We start from the raw sequence: 13,072 nt of genomic DNA on the forward strand, positions 1-13,072 counted from the left end.
CCAAAATAACCTCCTCCCCCACTTTGAGCAAATGCCTGGAATTCTTTCAACAGGAGGACAAAGCCTTTCATCTGCCAATTACTGATAAAGGGAAAATGCAAATATCACTGGGGAAGGTGATCCATCAAGGGCCCAGCATTTACTGAGTGACCGCTCAGGACCAGGCGGCAGGGCAGGCATTCTGGGGGAGTCCAGAGGGGAACAAACCCCCGGCTGGCCTCCTCTTCTCTCTGGTCTGTGATTTCCTCCAAGTTTGCAAAGGAAAGGGATTAAATTAGGTGACTCCGCTGCCCTTCCCGCTGACAGGCCAAGAACTCCCCATCAGGGTGATATATGGACTTAACTGTTTTACCCTAAGGTGGTTATCATTGGATCTTTTCTTGACACCAGCTTTTGGGGACACCATGAGGCCCAATGGGGAGAGAGAATGGGCTCTTGGAGGAAAGGGGAATTAAGATCAAGCATTCTATTTCACAGTTTTCCTTTATTCCACTTAGCTCACTTTCCCGGACCCTCCAGGCCCGGTGCCCTCCCTTGAACATGTTTATCTCATTACGTGGGAACCTAAAGATGGCCAGTACCTGGAAAAGCATATGATGTGGGAGCCAGGCTCTGGTCTGAGCCCCAGCAACCCCACTTATACGCTGTGTGACCTCGGGTGAGTGGCGTTGCTTTTCTGAGTTGCGGTTTGAGGAATAACAAGACCGTTTCCCTTAAAAGGTTCTTGGAGAGAGACAGAAGCGAATAAAATGGTCCCTGCTTCTTGACAGAGGCCAAAGGCAAAACCCTTCTCGCTCCCACTAAGCCAACGTGAAATAATTTTTGATATTTGCCAGCTAGTGGACTTGGATTAAAACAAACTTCTAAGAGCAGTCTTTGGTGCCGGTGGGGGCGGAGTATAAAAACGTAGCACAGGAAACTAAGGTGAGGGGGAGAAGCTGTCTCCTAGGGTAATCGATATGGAGCTGATAGTTCACATCGGATCTCTGATGGGGTAGCCACTTCCTCTTCACATATCTGATTGCTGTGTCGACATGGGAGCGACATGAGGGCAATACAATCATAAGATTCATAACTTTCCCAAGCCTCGGTTTCCCTATCTGCAAAATGACCTGCTCCAACTATCCCATCAAGTTAATGGCAGAAATAAAAGAATGGAATTTTTTTTTTTTTTTTTTTGCAAAGCCTGCTATAAGCCTCTATAACGTTCCTTTATTGTAGTCCGAGTGCCATGCCATCTCATTTTAATCTTTAACCCCAAGACACGGCCTAGTTGGGCTAGAGGATTGTTTAGGGCCAGATTTTCTCACAACCAAAGTCGACCTGACTGTTCATGATGGAATTACAGGACAACACATTTAGGATGCCTTTCGGGGGGTGGTCACAGTGAGCTAGGTATGTAGCTAGGGAAACGTATCCAGATCTAAAGATACAACATATATGTGTAGAAGGTGCCCATACCTCCGCCCAAAAGCCCTGTAGGATTAACCAAGGAGTGCCCAGAGTTCTCCGCGCCCCATCCCAGAGCGCCTTGCATCTTTTGGCCGAACTTTTCTCATAATCGGCCAATAAGGGCTTACCCTCCGCCTGTTTGCCAGCTGCGTTAGGAGGCGCCAGATCCAATTCTCTCGGTATTTCACTCCTGAGCATCTATTTCCTTCTCTTGTCGAGCGCAAGGACCTTTAAAAAATGTCCAACTTCTGTTCCAGAGCTCATCGCCTAGCAAAGGACTCCACAGACGCGGGCAGAATGAATGAATGAAAGGCAACGTCTTCCGGTCAGCTTGGATCTGAAAAGGCTCTGGTCTGGATGTATTTCCTGTACGTGTGTGTGTGTGTGTGTGTGTGTGTGTGTGTGTGTGTGTGTGTGTGCGTTCATATCTTTTGACTCCGGGAGTTTAGAAGTTATGTAGTCCGTATAGGTATGGAGCTGCGTTAATTTCTTACCGAGCCCCCAAATGCCTCATCCTTAGCGTAGGTACGCATATGGGGGTCCCGGCGGATCACCCCCTCTCCCCAAAAAGACATGCAGCAGAAAAGAAAAAAAAATATATATATACACACACCTAAAATGCTTTGAATTTGGGTCGGCCCCGTAGGTAATGGGGTGGGGTGGCTGAAGGAAGAGGAAGAGGAAGAGGGGTAGCCTGTGGGGGCTGTGGGCAATAGGGGCAGGGATTGAGTCGGAGGGTCGTTTTTTTGGGGGGTGCCAAGCCCCGGGGGCTTTCATGCCAGCAAGCTCGGCTTGCATTTCCGCGCCTCCCGCTGAGGCCAGCCGTGCAAATCTGCACCTCCCTCCCCACCCCCTCCTCCTTCCCTCCCTCCCTGCCCCGCCATCTCCGGGATGCGCCCGCCGCCTGCAACTCAGCCCTCCAAAAGTCAGCTCTGCACACAACTCCCGGGCGGCGGCGGCGCCTGCGTGCAGAGGCGTACTCGTGACCCAGCAACAAAACAGCGATGCCAGGGCGCTAACGGCGCCCGGTGCCTCCCGGGCGCCCTCCCCGCCCCACACCTCCTCGGGCCGCCGCCCCCGCCCCCACCCCCGTCCCGAGCCGAGTGCCCCCCCACTAGCCCGGCCGCGGGCTCTGAGCGCGATCGGCAACAATGTTTACGTTCCGGGGATTATGACGTCGACGCCTCCCCCCCCCCAACTGCTGAAAATGGTTTCCTAGGACTTTGCAAACGGATCTGCTTAAGTGTTGGTGCAAAACTTTGTAGATCTCGGCTCTGGCTTGCTTTATTTATTTATTTTTTTGGTTTGTTTTCTTTGGTCTTCTCTCCTTCCCCCCTCCGCCAAAATGCAGGGGGCAGGAGTGTTGACAATTAATTGGTGAACTCTCCTAAAAAAATGGAGGCAGAGAAAGACTCTGGAAGAAGATTGGTGTGTAGCTTTTTTTTTTTTTTTTTTTCCAAATCTGTGTCTGGTATATGATAGATCTATTTTTTTTGTTGTTGTTGTTTCTTGCTGCCTTTTCTCTCCTTTTCTGTATTTTGCAAGAGGACCGGAAAAAATATAATAAATTGCATGCAAAAGGAAGCCAGCAGCTTACTCCTCCAGTCCCTTGTGAGGCTCAGAGTCTCAGACACTTAAGTGGGGAGGTGGTAGCGGGGAAAGGCGTGGAACGGGGGCAGAGCGGGCTCGGGGTTCGCCCGGAATCTGGGGGGCTGCTGGGCCCGGCGCTGGGCGGTGGAGGGAGGAGGCAGGGGATGCGGGGAGTGGCGGGGGAGTCTCCTTAGGAAGTGAGTGTGCGCGCGCGCTTGTGGGGAGATGAGGCAGCTGCTGGTGCGTTTTGGGGTCTCGGATGGGAGCTTTGTGGCGGGCGGTCTGCCTCTCCCTCTCCCAAGCCCCGAACCCCCTCCCCCACCTCTTCTTCTCGCACCGGCGGTCGGTCGGCGGGGGCGGCTGGGGTCTCAGTCTCTCCATTACGGCTTTCCAGCTTCCCCGGTAGGTCGGGGGCGGCTCCAGTCTTAGAAATGCCGCCGGCCCCCGGTTCCGGCTTCCCGGCTCTGCCGCCGCGGCCGCCAGGGCTGCTGTTAGCGCGGAGCCGGGCGCTGCGGCGGCTCCTCCCGGGGCCTACAAATGCCCCGCCAGCCCGTGCGCGGAGCCCCCTTCGCGGGTTACATAACCAGGCTCCCGACCGAGTGGGCAAAACTCAACACCTCTCGGGAGTGGGGGACAAGGGAGAGCCCCCCAGGTGTCCCTTCCATGGCCTCCAAAGATGCAGGAGGGGAGTGCCCTGTATAAGGTGCAGCCAGACCCTGGGGGTGCGGGCCCCTCTCGTTATCCGGATTTTCAGCATCTTTGGCATTTGCGCAAAGTTGCTCAGGTCGCAGTAGTGGGGTGCAGGGGGCGCGCGGCTTCTGCACCTGTTCGAGCTGGGCCCAGGGTGAGAGGCAACTCTCAGTTCCCCCAGTAACGTCCCGGGCTCTCTGGTTTGGGTCCTCGCAGCGCCCGATTGACCGCCAGAGATACGACGAGAACGAGGACTTGTCGGACGTGGAGGAGATTGTTAGCGTCCGCGGCTTCAGCCTGGAGGAGAAGCTGCGCAGCCAGCTGTATCAGGGGGACTTCGTGCACGCCATGGAGGGCAAAGGTGAGGCGCCCCCTCCACGGGCTGCCCTCCGCGCCGCGGGCCGAGCGCACGTGGGGAGGGAACTGCCGGTGGCTGGGTTCGTATTTCGCGCCCGCGTCCCCCATTCCAGGGGATCCGGTGACGAAACGAGGCCGAGCACTGGGGGTGGGGTGGGGTGGGGTGGCGAGGGAGGAGGGCAGGAGGGAACCGGGGCCGGACGTGGGCCTAGGCCGGGCCCGCGCCCACCACCAGCCCCAAGGTGGGCAGAGCCAGGGGTCTGGCAGACCGAGTGATCTGGGGACTGACGGGCGGACGGAGGGAGGGCGGGGGCGCGGCGCTCTACCCCTCCCGGAGCCTTCCCAGCTCCTTGCGCTGCATGAGGTGCGCTGCCCGGCTGGAGGCGGACTGGGGTGCCCCTTGGGCATTGGGGTGAGGGCCCCCCAGGCCTGAAGCCTCCCAAACCCCGTGCCATTTTGGGCCCTGCCAGTTAGGCGCTGGCGCCGGGGGCGCCTGGGGGTCACTGAGTGACAGGCCTACTCAGGCCTGGGGTCTGCGGAACCCCATCACCTGGTGGCCTCTGTCATCTTGGAGCGGGGTCTGTGGGAGCCCCGAGTTGTTGGCCCAGAGTTCCCACTTTAAGCTAAGCGTGAGGCCTCTAGCCCAGCACCCCTGACAGCTTGAAGCGGCCAATGGGGGAAGGGGGTGCTCTCCCCTCAGGGTTAAGGCTGAGTTCCTCCTCCCTTGGCACTTTGAAGCAAAGACTTGGGGCACCCCTCTGGGACACGGGGGTCTCTTAACAGGCCTTAGATGAGAGTTCTGGTCCTCTTATGGGCGTTGCCAGTTTAGAGCAGAAGTTGGGGAAGCCTCTAGAGCTTTGGGGTGCCACCCGGGCCTGAGACCTTCAGGGCCCAAATTTTTCCCTCACTCTAGGATAGGAAGGTGTCTGGGGGTGTCCTCCGGGCCTGGTGGTGATGCTCTGGCTTGGGTCTGAGGCCTTCAGAGTCCATTACAGTGGTTCTGCCTGTGGGATCCGGGTTTTGGAGGTGCCCCGATTACCTGGGCATCTCCCTTTGCTCTCATGGGGTTTTTGAGTTCATTTTCCCCCCTCAGATATTCAAATTTCCTTTATATTATTCCGGTTCCAATTTTTTTTTATCCCTTACCCCGCTTGGAAAACCCTTCCATCCCTCAGTGAGCTGATGACTGGGGCAGCGCCTCCCACCTCAGGTTCCGGGTGAGTGGCTGGGGCTGTGGGGTTAGTCCCTGGAAGAGACTGTCCAGGCTTTGCATTTTGGAAGTTTCTCTTTTGTGCCCACTGTTTCCTGGGGCGCTGGGCTTTGGTGGTGGGGGAGGGAGGAAGAAATGTCTGCCAGCTTGCCTGGTGTTGAGTGTCATTGCACAGTCCAGGGGCCATTCTCAACTGCATTTAAATTTCCTTAGCACAAATGGGATTTTAATTCCTCTCCTTTCTTCCCGTGGTCATTTGGCGGATCCTGTGAGAAAACAATATGCAAACTCTTCCTAGTCATTTGTAAGGAAACTCTCTGCCCAGGATCCCAGATCATTTTCTCAGGCTCATTTGAGGAAGTTGAAGCTGACCTGGGGGGTGGGCCTTGCGGGTGTATGTAGGGGGGCGGGGAATGGTGTTCAGCAAGATTCCTTGAATCTGCTGTTCAGGCTTCTTTCAAAGGAGAGGAGGGCCCTAGGATTTTGGTGGTTAATTCAGATCGGGCCCCAAAACTCAGAGGGAGGAGCTGAGAAACAGAAGGAGCCCTTAGCCTGGATTCAAACTAGAAGCTTCTTAAACTTCTCTGCCTTTAAATCCTTAGGAATCCCCATTCACTGTGAGCCCCTGGGGATCTGAGCCGGTAAGGTCAGGGCTTTCCCCGGCTCTGGTTTTGTTCTCACCCTCTCCTCTGAGCCGAGCTGCCTTGGCCTCCTCCCCCTCCGAGCTGCCCCAGAGAACTGTTTGCTTGGGGCAGGGGCTTCTGTGGCCTGCGAGCTCTTCCGTCTCCCTTCCCACGAGCCAGGGAGGCCTTGCACCCCTGCCGAGTGGGGTTGCTTTCATCCCCTGAGGGTTTGGGGATGTGAGGGTGTATCTCAGCCTCCCTCACCTCCGTATTTAGGGTAAGGATTTTGGGGTCTACGCTAGACGAACCCCAGACAGAAAAGGACGCTGTGAATTTTCTTAGGGTCTCGCCATGTCTCCTTTGCACACAGCCTTCCCCTGGGGGGCAGCCCCTCTCGGTTACCCGGTTGGAGCAAGTATTGCGATGGCTACAGCAGAATTTCACTATTAAGATGACAAAGCTGTGCCCAGTTCCCTAGTTATTTTGGCACCAAATACACAGTTTCCAGGGAAACCGGCTTTCCCCCCCTCCCCTTCACCACGCAGGATATTACAATAAGATCTTCCCTGATGTTTGGCTACAATGAGAGCCTTCCTCCCAGCCTCCTCTCTGGGCCTTCAGATCCTCCCAGGTGGCGTTCTTCAATTTTGCAGTCCCTTTAATTTCCGAATTCAGCCTAGGATGCGTTTCTCTGTCCCTTTTTCTCAGCACTAGCTGGGGCTCTTTCTGCGTGGAGTTCTTTCATGAGTTTTCCCTCCCCGGTCCTCGCCAGCCTTGGGCTGTTCATTGACAAGTTCTGACCCGTGGGGCATGCCGGGAGTGACTGAGTCGGGAGAGGAGCCGATAGTTGGCATGGCTTCTCTCGGGCTTTGCCTAATCTAATTCATTTCCCTGTCATTTTCCAGGGAGCTTTTGCCCTAGAGGTGGTGCCTGCGTCGAGTAGAACCCCTGTTTCCTCCTCCGTCTTTTTTCTTCCCCTAACCAATTGATTGTGGTTCATTCACTCCTTCACGACTTAAACAACTCGTTTGATTCCAATATCCAAACAGATTTCAACTACGAGTACGTGCAGAGAGAAGCGCTCAGAGTTCCCCTGATATTTCGAGAAAAGGATGGACTGGGAATTAAGTAAGTTGCCGAAATTAATAGCTTTTTCCCCACCTCCCTGCTTAACGCAGTTGATAGCTTGGGATGGATTTTTTTCTTGCTTTTCTCCACCTCTCATCACTGAGAAGGATCTTCATTCATTATCTGGGGGATAGTATCTTCTCGTTCGAATCCTGACAAAGGGGAAAAACTCTCCAAAGATTGGTCTTTTTTCAGAGAATTTGGGCAGAGAAGCTGTAAGGGGGCTTGATTAAACAGTGTCGACTTTTTTTCCTGACTGACCCCAGTTACATGGACTGACTTCCTAAAGTGAATCGTGCCTCCCCCCCTAGAAAAAAAATCAGGAAACTGAGGCAGGGCCTGGGTTAGGAAGAAATTGGCCAGCCTCCAGACCCAGAGGCGGGGCACCTGGCTGTGGGAAATTGGTCCTTTTCTGTGGGGAGGGTGGCTCCTGGGATGCTAGGCTCCTGTGTCCCCTCCTTTCTCAGCCTGCCCCAACACCTGCCTCTGCAGTGGGTCTTGTTTGGTTTACGGTCTCTTAGAGATCTGTCAGAGCTCCAGGTGGGGGAGACATCCGGGAGGCGGGCTGGAAGAACAGGTTTCCGCCCCTTGGGCAGGGGCGGGGAGGAGGCTGAGGGTGTCATCTCACAATGCCACCTTCTCCAGCACCTACTGCCAGACTTGCTCGAGAGTCCCATTCCTATGGGTAGAAATTAAACCTTTAGTGTCATTGTTAATCGATAGTGAACGTCACCACAGTCATTACAGCTGTGTTACCTGTCGTACCCTGGTTCTGGTATGACAGGTGTCTTTTTTCTCTCTGAACTTAAGGGGTCCCTCCGACCCTCCACACAACTCATTATGGAGGGTATTTTCTAGAGGGAGAGACAGAGAGAGCTTCCCATCCTGAAAGAAACAGGTATATGAGTGCCTGGCTCTGTCACTTACCCATGACATCACACTTCAGTCTTTTCTGGAAAAGTGGGTGGACAGTAGATGTCCCCTCTCTTTTCTGTAGCAGTGCTGAGTTCACGTGTTGGGGAGAGGGGGTTGGTTTACCCATTGGGGTGAGGAAGGTGACCCTCCCTTGAAACACCAACCGGTCTCTCACCCTCTCTCTGAGTTATGTCTTTTTGGGTTCCCAAACAGAGAGCAAGGGAACCCTCTTGGAAAAACGACCCCCCTGCTCCCAGAGCTGGGTCGGTCTAACTGTTGTTTCTAGCTTCTCACCAAGTGTCTGCTCCTTGTTTTCCAGGATGCCTGACCCTGACTTCACAGTCCGAGATGTCAAACTCCTAGTGGGTAAGTTGCCTGCTGTGTGCGCAGCTCAGAGATGCTGAAGCAGGAAGGAGGAGAGGGGGAAGGCGCCCCACCACCTGCCTGTTTAGATTTTTAACTGCCTCTGGAAAACCTCCCCGTGGGAGGAGGCAGGAGCTGGTCTCAGCTGCAGCCGTCCCATTGTGGAGAACAGGTCAGATTGCAAAGCCCTGGGAGGCTGGATCAGACGGTACTTGCCAGTGCAGAGTTTGACGAGGCCGATTTGGATCCTAGCCTCCAGCTTGGGTGTCAGTGACACAATCTTCTATCTCGCCTTTGCGTTTGTTTGTGGGTTGCTGGGTAAACACCGTGTGCTTCGTGACCCCCCGAAAGACTGTCAGACTCTCCATGGGAAGGATCGTTCGTTCCTCCTCCCTCCTCAGGGTTCTAGGCAGGTCTAAGGCAGGCCTGGCCCTTGAGTGCCCAGTGAGTGCTGAGTAACTGACTCCCTGAGCACCTGCAGAGTGTGACTGCTCTCTCGGTGCTCGGGGCTCTTGACCAGGCCGCGGGCGGCGTTTCAGATTTTACAGGAAGTCTTTTGATCGATCTGTTCTTTCCAGAAGTGTTCCTCAGGTAGCGTCTACATGGCAGGCAAGTTCAGAGTTGCGAACATGACAGACAAGCTCCCTGCCCTCTTGGTTGGAGTTGGCAGGCAACAGAGAAGTAAACCGTTTTTAAAAATATGTATGTTTGGAGGGCGATAAGGGCTATGAAGAAATAAAGCAGGATAATGACATGGAGTGTGATGGAGCTGTATTTTAGAAGGGGTGATCGGGGAGAGCCTTGGTGGGGTGATGGATGCAGGATATTTTGACAGAGATCTGACTGATGAGAACCTGGACGGAGGAAAGAACATTCCAGATTGTGGGATGAGCAAGGGCAGAGATCAGGGGGTATGGGAGGAATGGAACGATCAAAGGGGGAAAGTAGTAGGAGAGGGGAGAGATCACAGGGCCAAGTTCATGTAGGGTCTCAGAGGCCCAGGTGGAGAATTCGGGTTTGGCTCCTAGGGTGATGAAAAGCCAGTGGGAGTTTTAAAGTGCCATGATGGGCGTAGCTATGCAATCTGATTATTTTGGGGGGGCGGCGGCGGGGCTTAAAACATTTTTTTTAAAGGTTGAGAGAAAATTCTCATGTTCTAAAATTCACCGCTTAGCCATTTTACAGTGTTTTTAGTGCATTCACAATGTTGTGCATCCATCACCGCGGTCTCATTCCAGAACATTTCTATCACGCCCAGAATAATCCCTGTACCTCTTAACTCCCTTCTACTCCTATCCCCTGGCAACGACCGATCTGCTTTCTGCCCCTGTGGATTTGCCTGTTACATTTCAGGTAACTGGAATCGTAGAATATTGCGGTCCTTCGTGTCTGGCCTCTTTCCCTCGGCATCACGTTTTCAAGGTTTATCCGTGTCATAGCAAGTGTCCAAGTATCGGGTCTTCATCCCCATTTGCAGCTGAATAGTATCCCATTGTATGTGTGGACAGACCACAGTTTATCAGTTTGTCCGTTGATGGACGTTTTGGTTGTTTCTACTTCTTAGCTGTTATGACTAATGCTACGATATTCACGTGCCAGCTTTCACGTGTGGGCATCCATTTTTATTTCTCTTGGGTATATATACCTAGGCGTGGAATGGCCAGGTCATACGGTAACTATATTTAGCCTCCCGAGGAACTGCCAGACCGTTTTTTTCAAGGCAGCTGTGCCATTTTACATTCCCATTAGCAATGTCTGAGGGTTCCGATTTCTCCACAGCCTCGTCAACACTTGTTGTAGTCTGTCTTTTTGATGATAGCCATCCTAGTGGGTGTGAAGTGGTGTGATCTGGTTTTAAGTTTTCTAAGAGCCGACTCCGGTGGCGGGCCCTGTGGAGGACGAAGACAGCTGACTGGTGGGTGTGTCAGATAATCCAGCTTGAATAATTGACCCAAAAGCCTGTTAACAGATACTCAGAAGGCAGGACCACTGACTGTAAAGAGATAGCGCCAATGACAGAAAGATCTCAGTTAATTGGTGTGGGCTTGTTCCAGAGATAGGTTTGTTTTTTTTTTTTTTAAAGCTGGATTCCAGAAATGCTGAAGAAAGTGAAAAATCAAAGCAGAAGGGGGCAAACTTTCCAACTGCGGGCAGCTGGGACAGTGGACCCCAGGAATCGAATCTTGGCTCAGGCAGCTCACTCCGGTGACTCAACCCAGCCCCAGCCTTTTTCTGTTAGACCTTAGTTTGAGGCAACTCTGCTCGTTGAATGCGTGATTTTGGGGCAAGCTACTTTTACTCCCTAAGGCTCAATCTCCTCATCTGCAAAATGGAACTAATGGCAGAATCTGCCTCAAGGAAGGATCCTATCAAGAGAAAGAATGAATGCTTAGAATTATGCTGGATGATGGAAGCTTAATAAATGGTCCCCATTATTATTATAACGATAGGACATAGAGTTGATGAGATTCTCTTTATGATCAGAGATTAAACCCCGATTCTCAAATCTGGGCTTCAGGCAACATCACAGTCTTAATAATAATGCTTTTGGCCCTTTGGAGGAGTTTTCCAGCCCTTTGCAGTTTTGTTAGGCTTTGGTTATATCCAGGCCACCTCTTTCCTCGAGCTTCATTCTTCTCATCAGTTAGATGGTCCCGACGTCCTTGCCAGCTCTCGAAAAGTCTAGGATGGCAAAGAAAGCAGGACCAGTAGTGCCTGCACCCTATCTGTCTTGACATTTCTGCGACGATCGAATGGGTCAATGAACATTCAAGCGCTTGGTAAAGGTACAGCGAGCTCTGACACTGAGGGACACTGCAGTTGTGGTTCTCCTGTGGTATCATTACTTCCATTTTAGTCTCTGAGAGTCCACACAGGCTTTTGGAGAACGGCAGTAGGGCACCTTCGTCAGTCACCGTGATATAAGCGACAAATGTAACTCAAGCCGGCGGAAGCAAAAGAGGGTTCACTGGCTTACGTAATAAGTTCAAGGGGTGACTTCTGGGCACGTAGAGATCTAGGTGCTCCAAGAAGATCTCAAGAGGTCGTCTCATACTTTCCCTCTCTGCTTCCCGTTTTTGCTCCCTCTTTCCGCTTCGTTACCCGACAAGCATCTCCTCACGTAGTGGCAAAGATGGGGAGCCAGCAGCTCCAGGCTTCCATCCTCCCAGCTCAGGGTCCTCCTTCCCAAACACCCAATACTTCTATCAGATGTCTCTGCATGGGCTCTGCTGGGCTTAGCACACCCCGCCCTTGGAGCTGGGGGCCGGGTCAGCCCAGCAAAACCACACGTGCGCTGGGAGTGGGAAGGAGTGATTCTTCAGGGTTGCTGGGCGACACAGACACATGCCCCTACCATAAATGGCAGTTCTGTTTTGGAGGGCTCTGCATGCGGGAGGCTGGACCAACCCTCCTACTTAGTACGACATCTCAGCCTCTGGTGTCCGGCCTCCTGCCCCCTTTCCAGGCCCTGTATCTTGGGAGGTGACTGTTTGAGAAGGTGGCTGGTGCACAGCTAGCTATTTCAGGCCACACCTTGGGGCTATAGATTTTTCTCTCATGTCTTAAAATCAGGCTTTTCTATGTCAGCCCTATTTATCTGCCTACTGGGAAGACAGGCACCTAATCTCTATTACTAGCTTCCTGCTTTTTTTTTTTTTTTTAAGGCACTTTCCATTTTTAGGATGCTGTACACTTAATATAAAAACTTTTCATTGAAGTATAATGTACACATACAAAGTACACATGGGGTAACCATACAGCTCGATTAATTTTAACCAGTCGAACATACCAGGCTAATTGGCACCCCAGGGTCAAACCCTCCTGTATTCCCATCCAGTCACTACCCTCTCCTGTAATCCTGACCTCTCATATAGCATAGGTGAATTTTTGCCTGTTTCCATACTGTCTGTCAGTGGAATCACAGAGTTTGCTTTGGGGTTCGGCTTCCTTCACTCTGTGTTTACAAGATTTCATCCACATTATTGCATGTGTTTGCAGATGATTCATTTTCATTGCTATGTCGTTTTCCATCACGTGATTATTTATTTACCTCTTACTTATTCATTCTACTGATTCCCGGGCGCTTGGATGGCTGTCAGTTTAAGGCTGTGTGTATGGTGTTGCTACGAACATTCTAGAACATCACTTCTGGTGAAGAGATGGATGCGTTGGGCGTATTTTTAAGCGCAGAATTGCTCGGGTCGTAGAAACTGCCTATGTGTTCAGTTTCAAGTAATCGTCCCAGAGGGGTTCTGGTTCCGATTGCTTCACGTCCTCCTGCAGAGTTGGTGTGTTCATGCTCTTCGTTTCAGTCATGCTTCCACGCTGGTGGGAGTATATTTGTACCTCATTGTGGTTTCGTTTGCATTTCTCTAATGACTAATGAAATTGACCTCCATTTGATGTTTATTCGCTATTTGGAGATCCTCTTTTTGTGTGTGAAATGCCAGTTTTTTTTCTCAATTTATTTGAAAAGATCAGCTCTTCTCAACCGTAAGATGTATTAGTTTGTCGTGGCCACATACCAGAGTGCCACAGGCTGGGTGACTTAAACAATAGGAATTTATTTTCTCATCATTCTGGAGCTGGAAGTCAAAGATCACTTGATCAGCTGGGTCGGTTTCTGCAGAGATCTCTCTCCTTGGCTTGTGGATTGCCATCTTCCCCCCACGTCTTCCTGTGGTTTTTCTTCTGTATCTATCTGTACGCCAGCTCCTCTTATGAGAACACCGGTCTTATTGGA

The 13,072-nt window shown here is 52.1% G+C and overlaps 1 protein-coding gene across 1 annotated transcript in view; it reads left to right on the top strand.

Moving 5' to 3' along the window:
- Positions 1-3,222: 3,222 nt before the first annotated feature.
- Positions 3,223-13,072, top strand: part of KDM2B (lysine demethylase 2B) — a 112,020-nt gene continuing 102,170 nt past the window's right edge. The window contains exons 1-4 of the mRNA XM_023528152.1: positions 3,223-3,282; positions 3,949-4,093; positions 6,972-7,050; positions 8,285-8,331. Of these exons, the coding sequence (XP_023383920.1) occupies positions 3,268-3,282; positions 3,949-4,093; positions 6,972-7,050; positions 8,285-8,331 (286 nt within the window). The 5' untranslated portion in view covers positions 3,223-3,267. The remainder of the gene's footprint in view (positions 3,283-3,948; positions 4,094-6,971; positions 7,051-8,284; positions 8,332-13,072) is intronic.

The sequence above is a fragment of the Pteropus vampyrus genome, unplaced genomic scaffold (assembly GCF_000151845.1).
Source record: "Pteropus vampyrus isolate Shadow unplaced genomic scaffold, Pvam_2.0 Scaffold23, whole genome shotgun sequence".
NCBI lineage: Eukaryota > Metazoa > Chordata > Mammalia > Chiroptera > Pteropodidae > Pteropus > Pteropus vampyrus.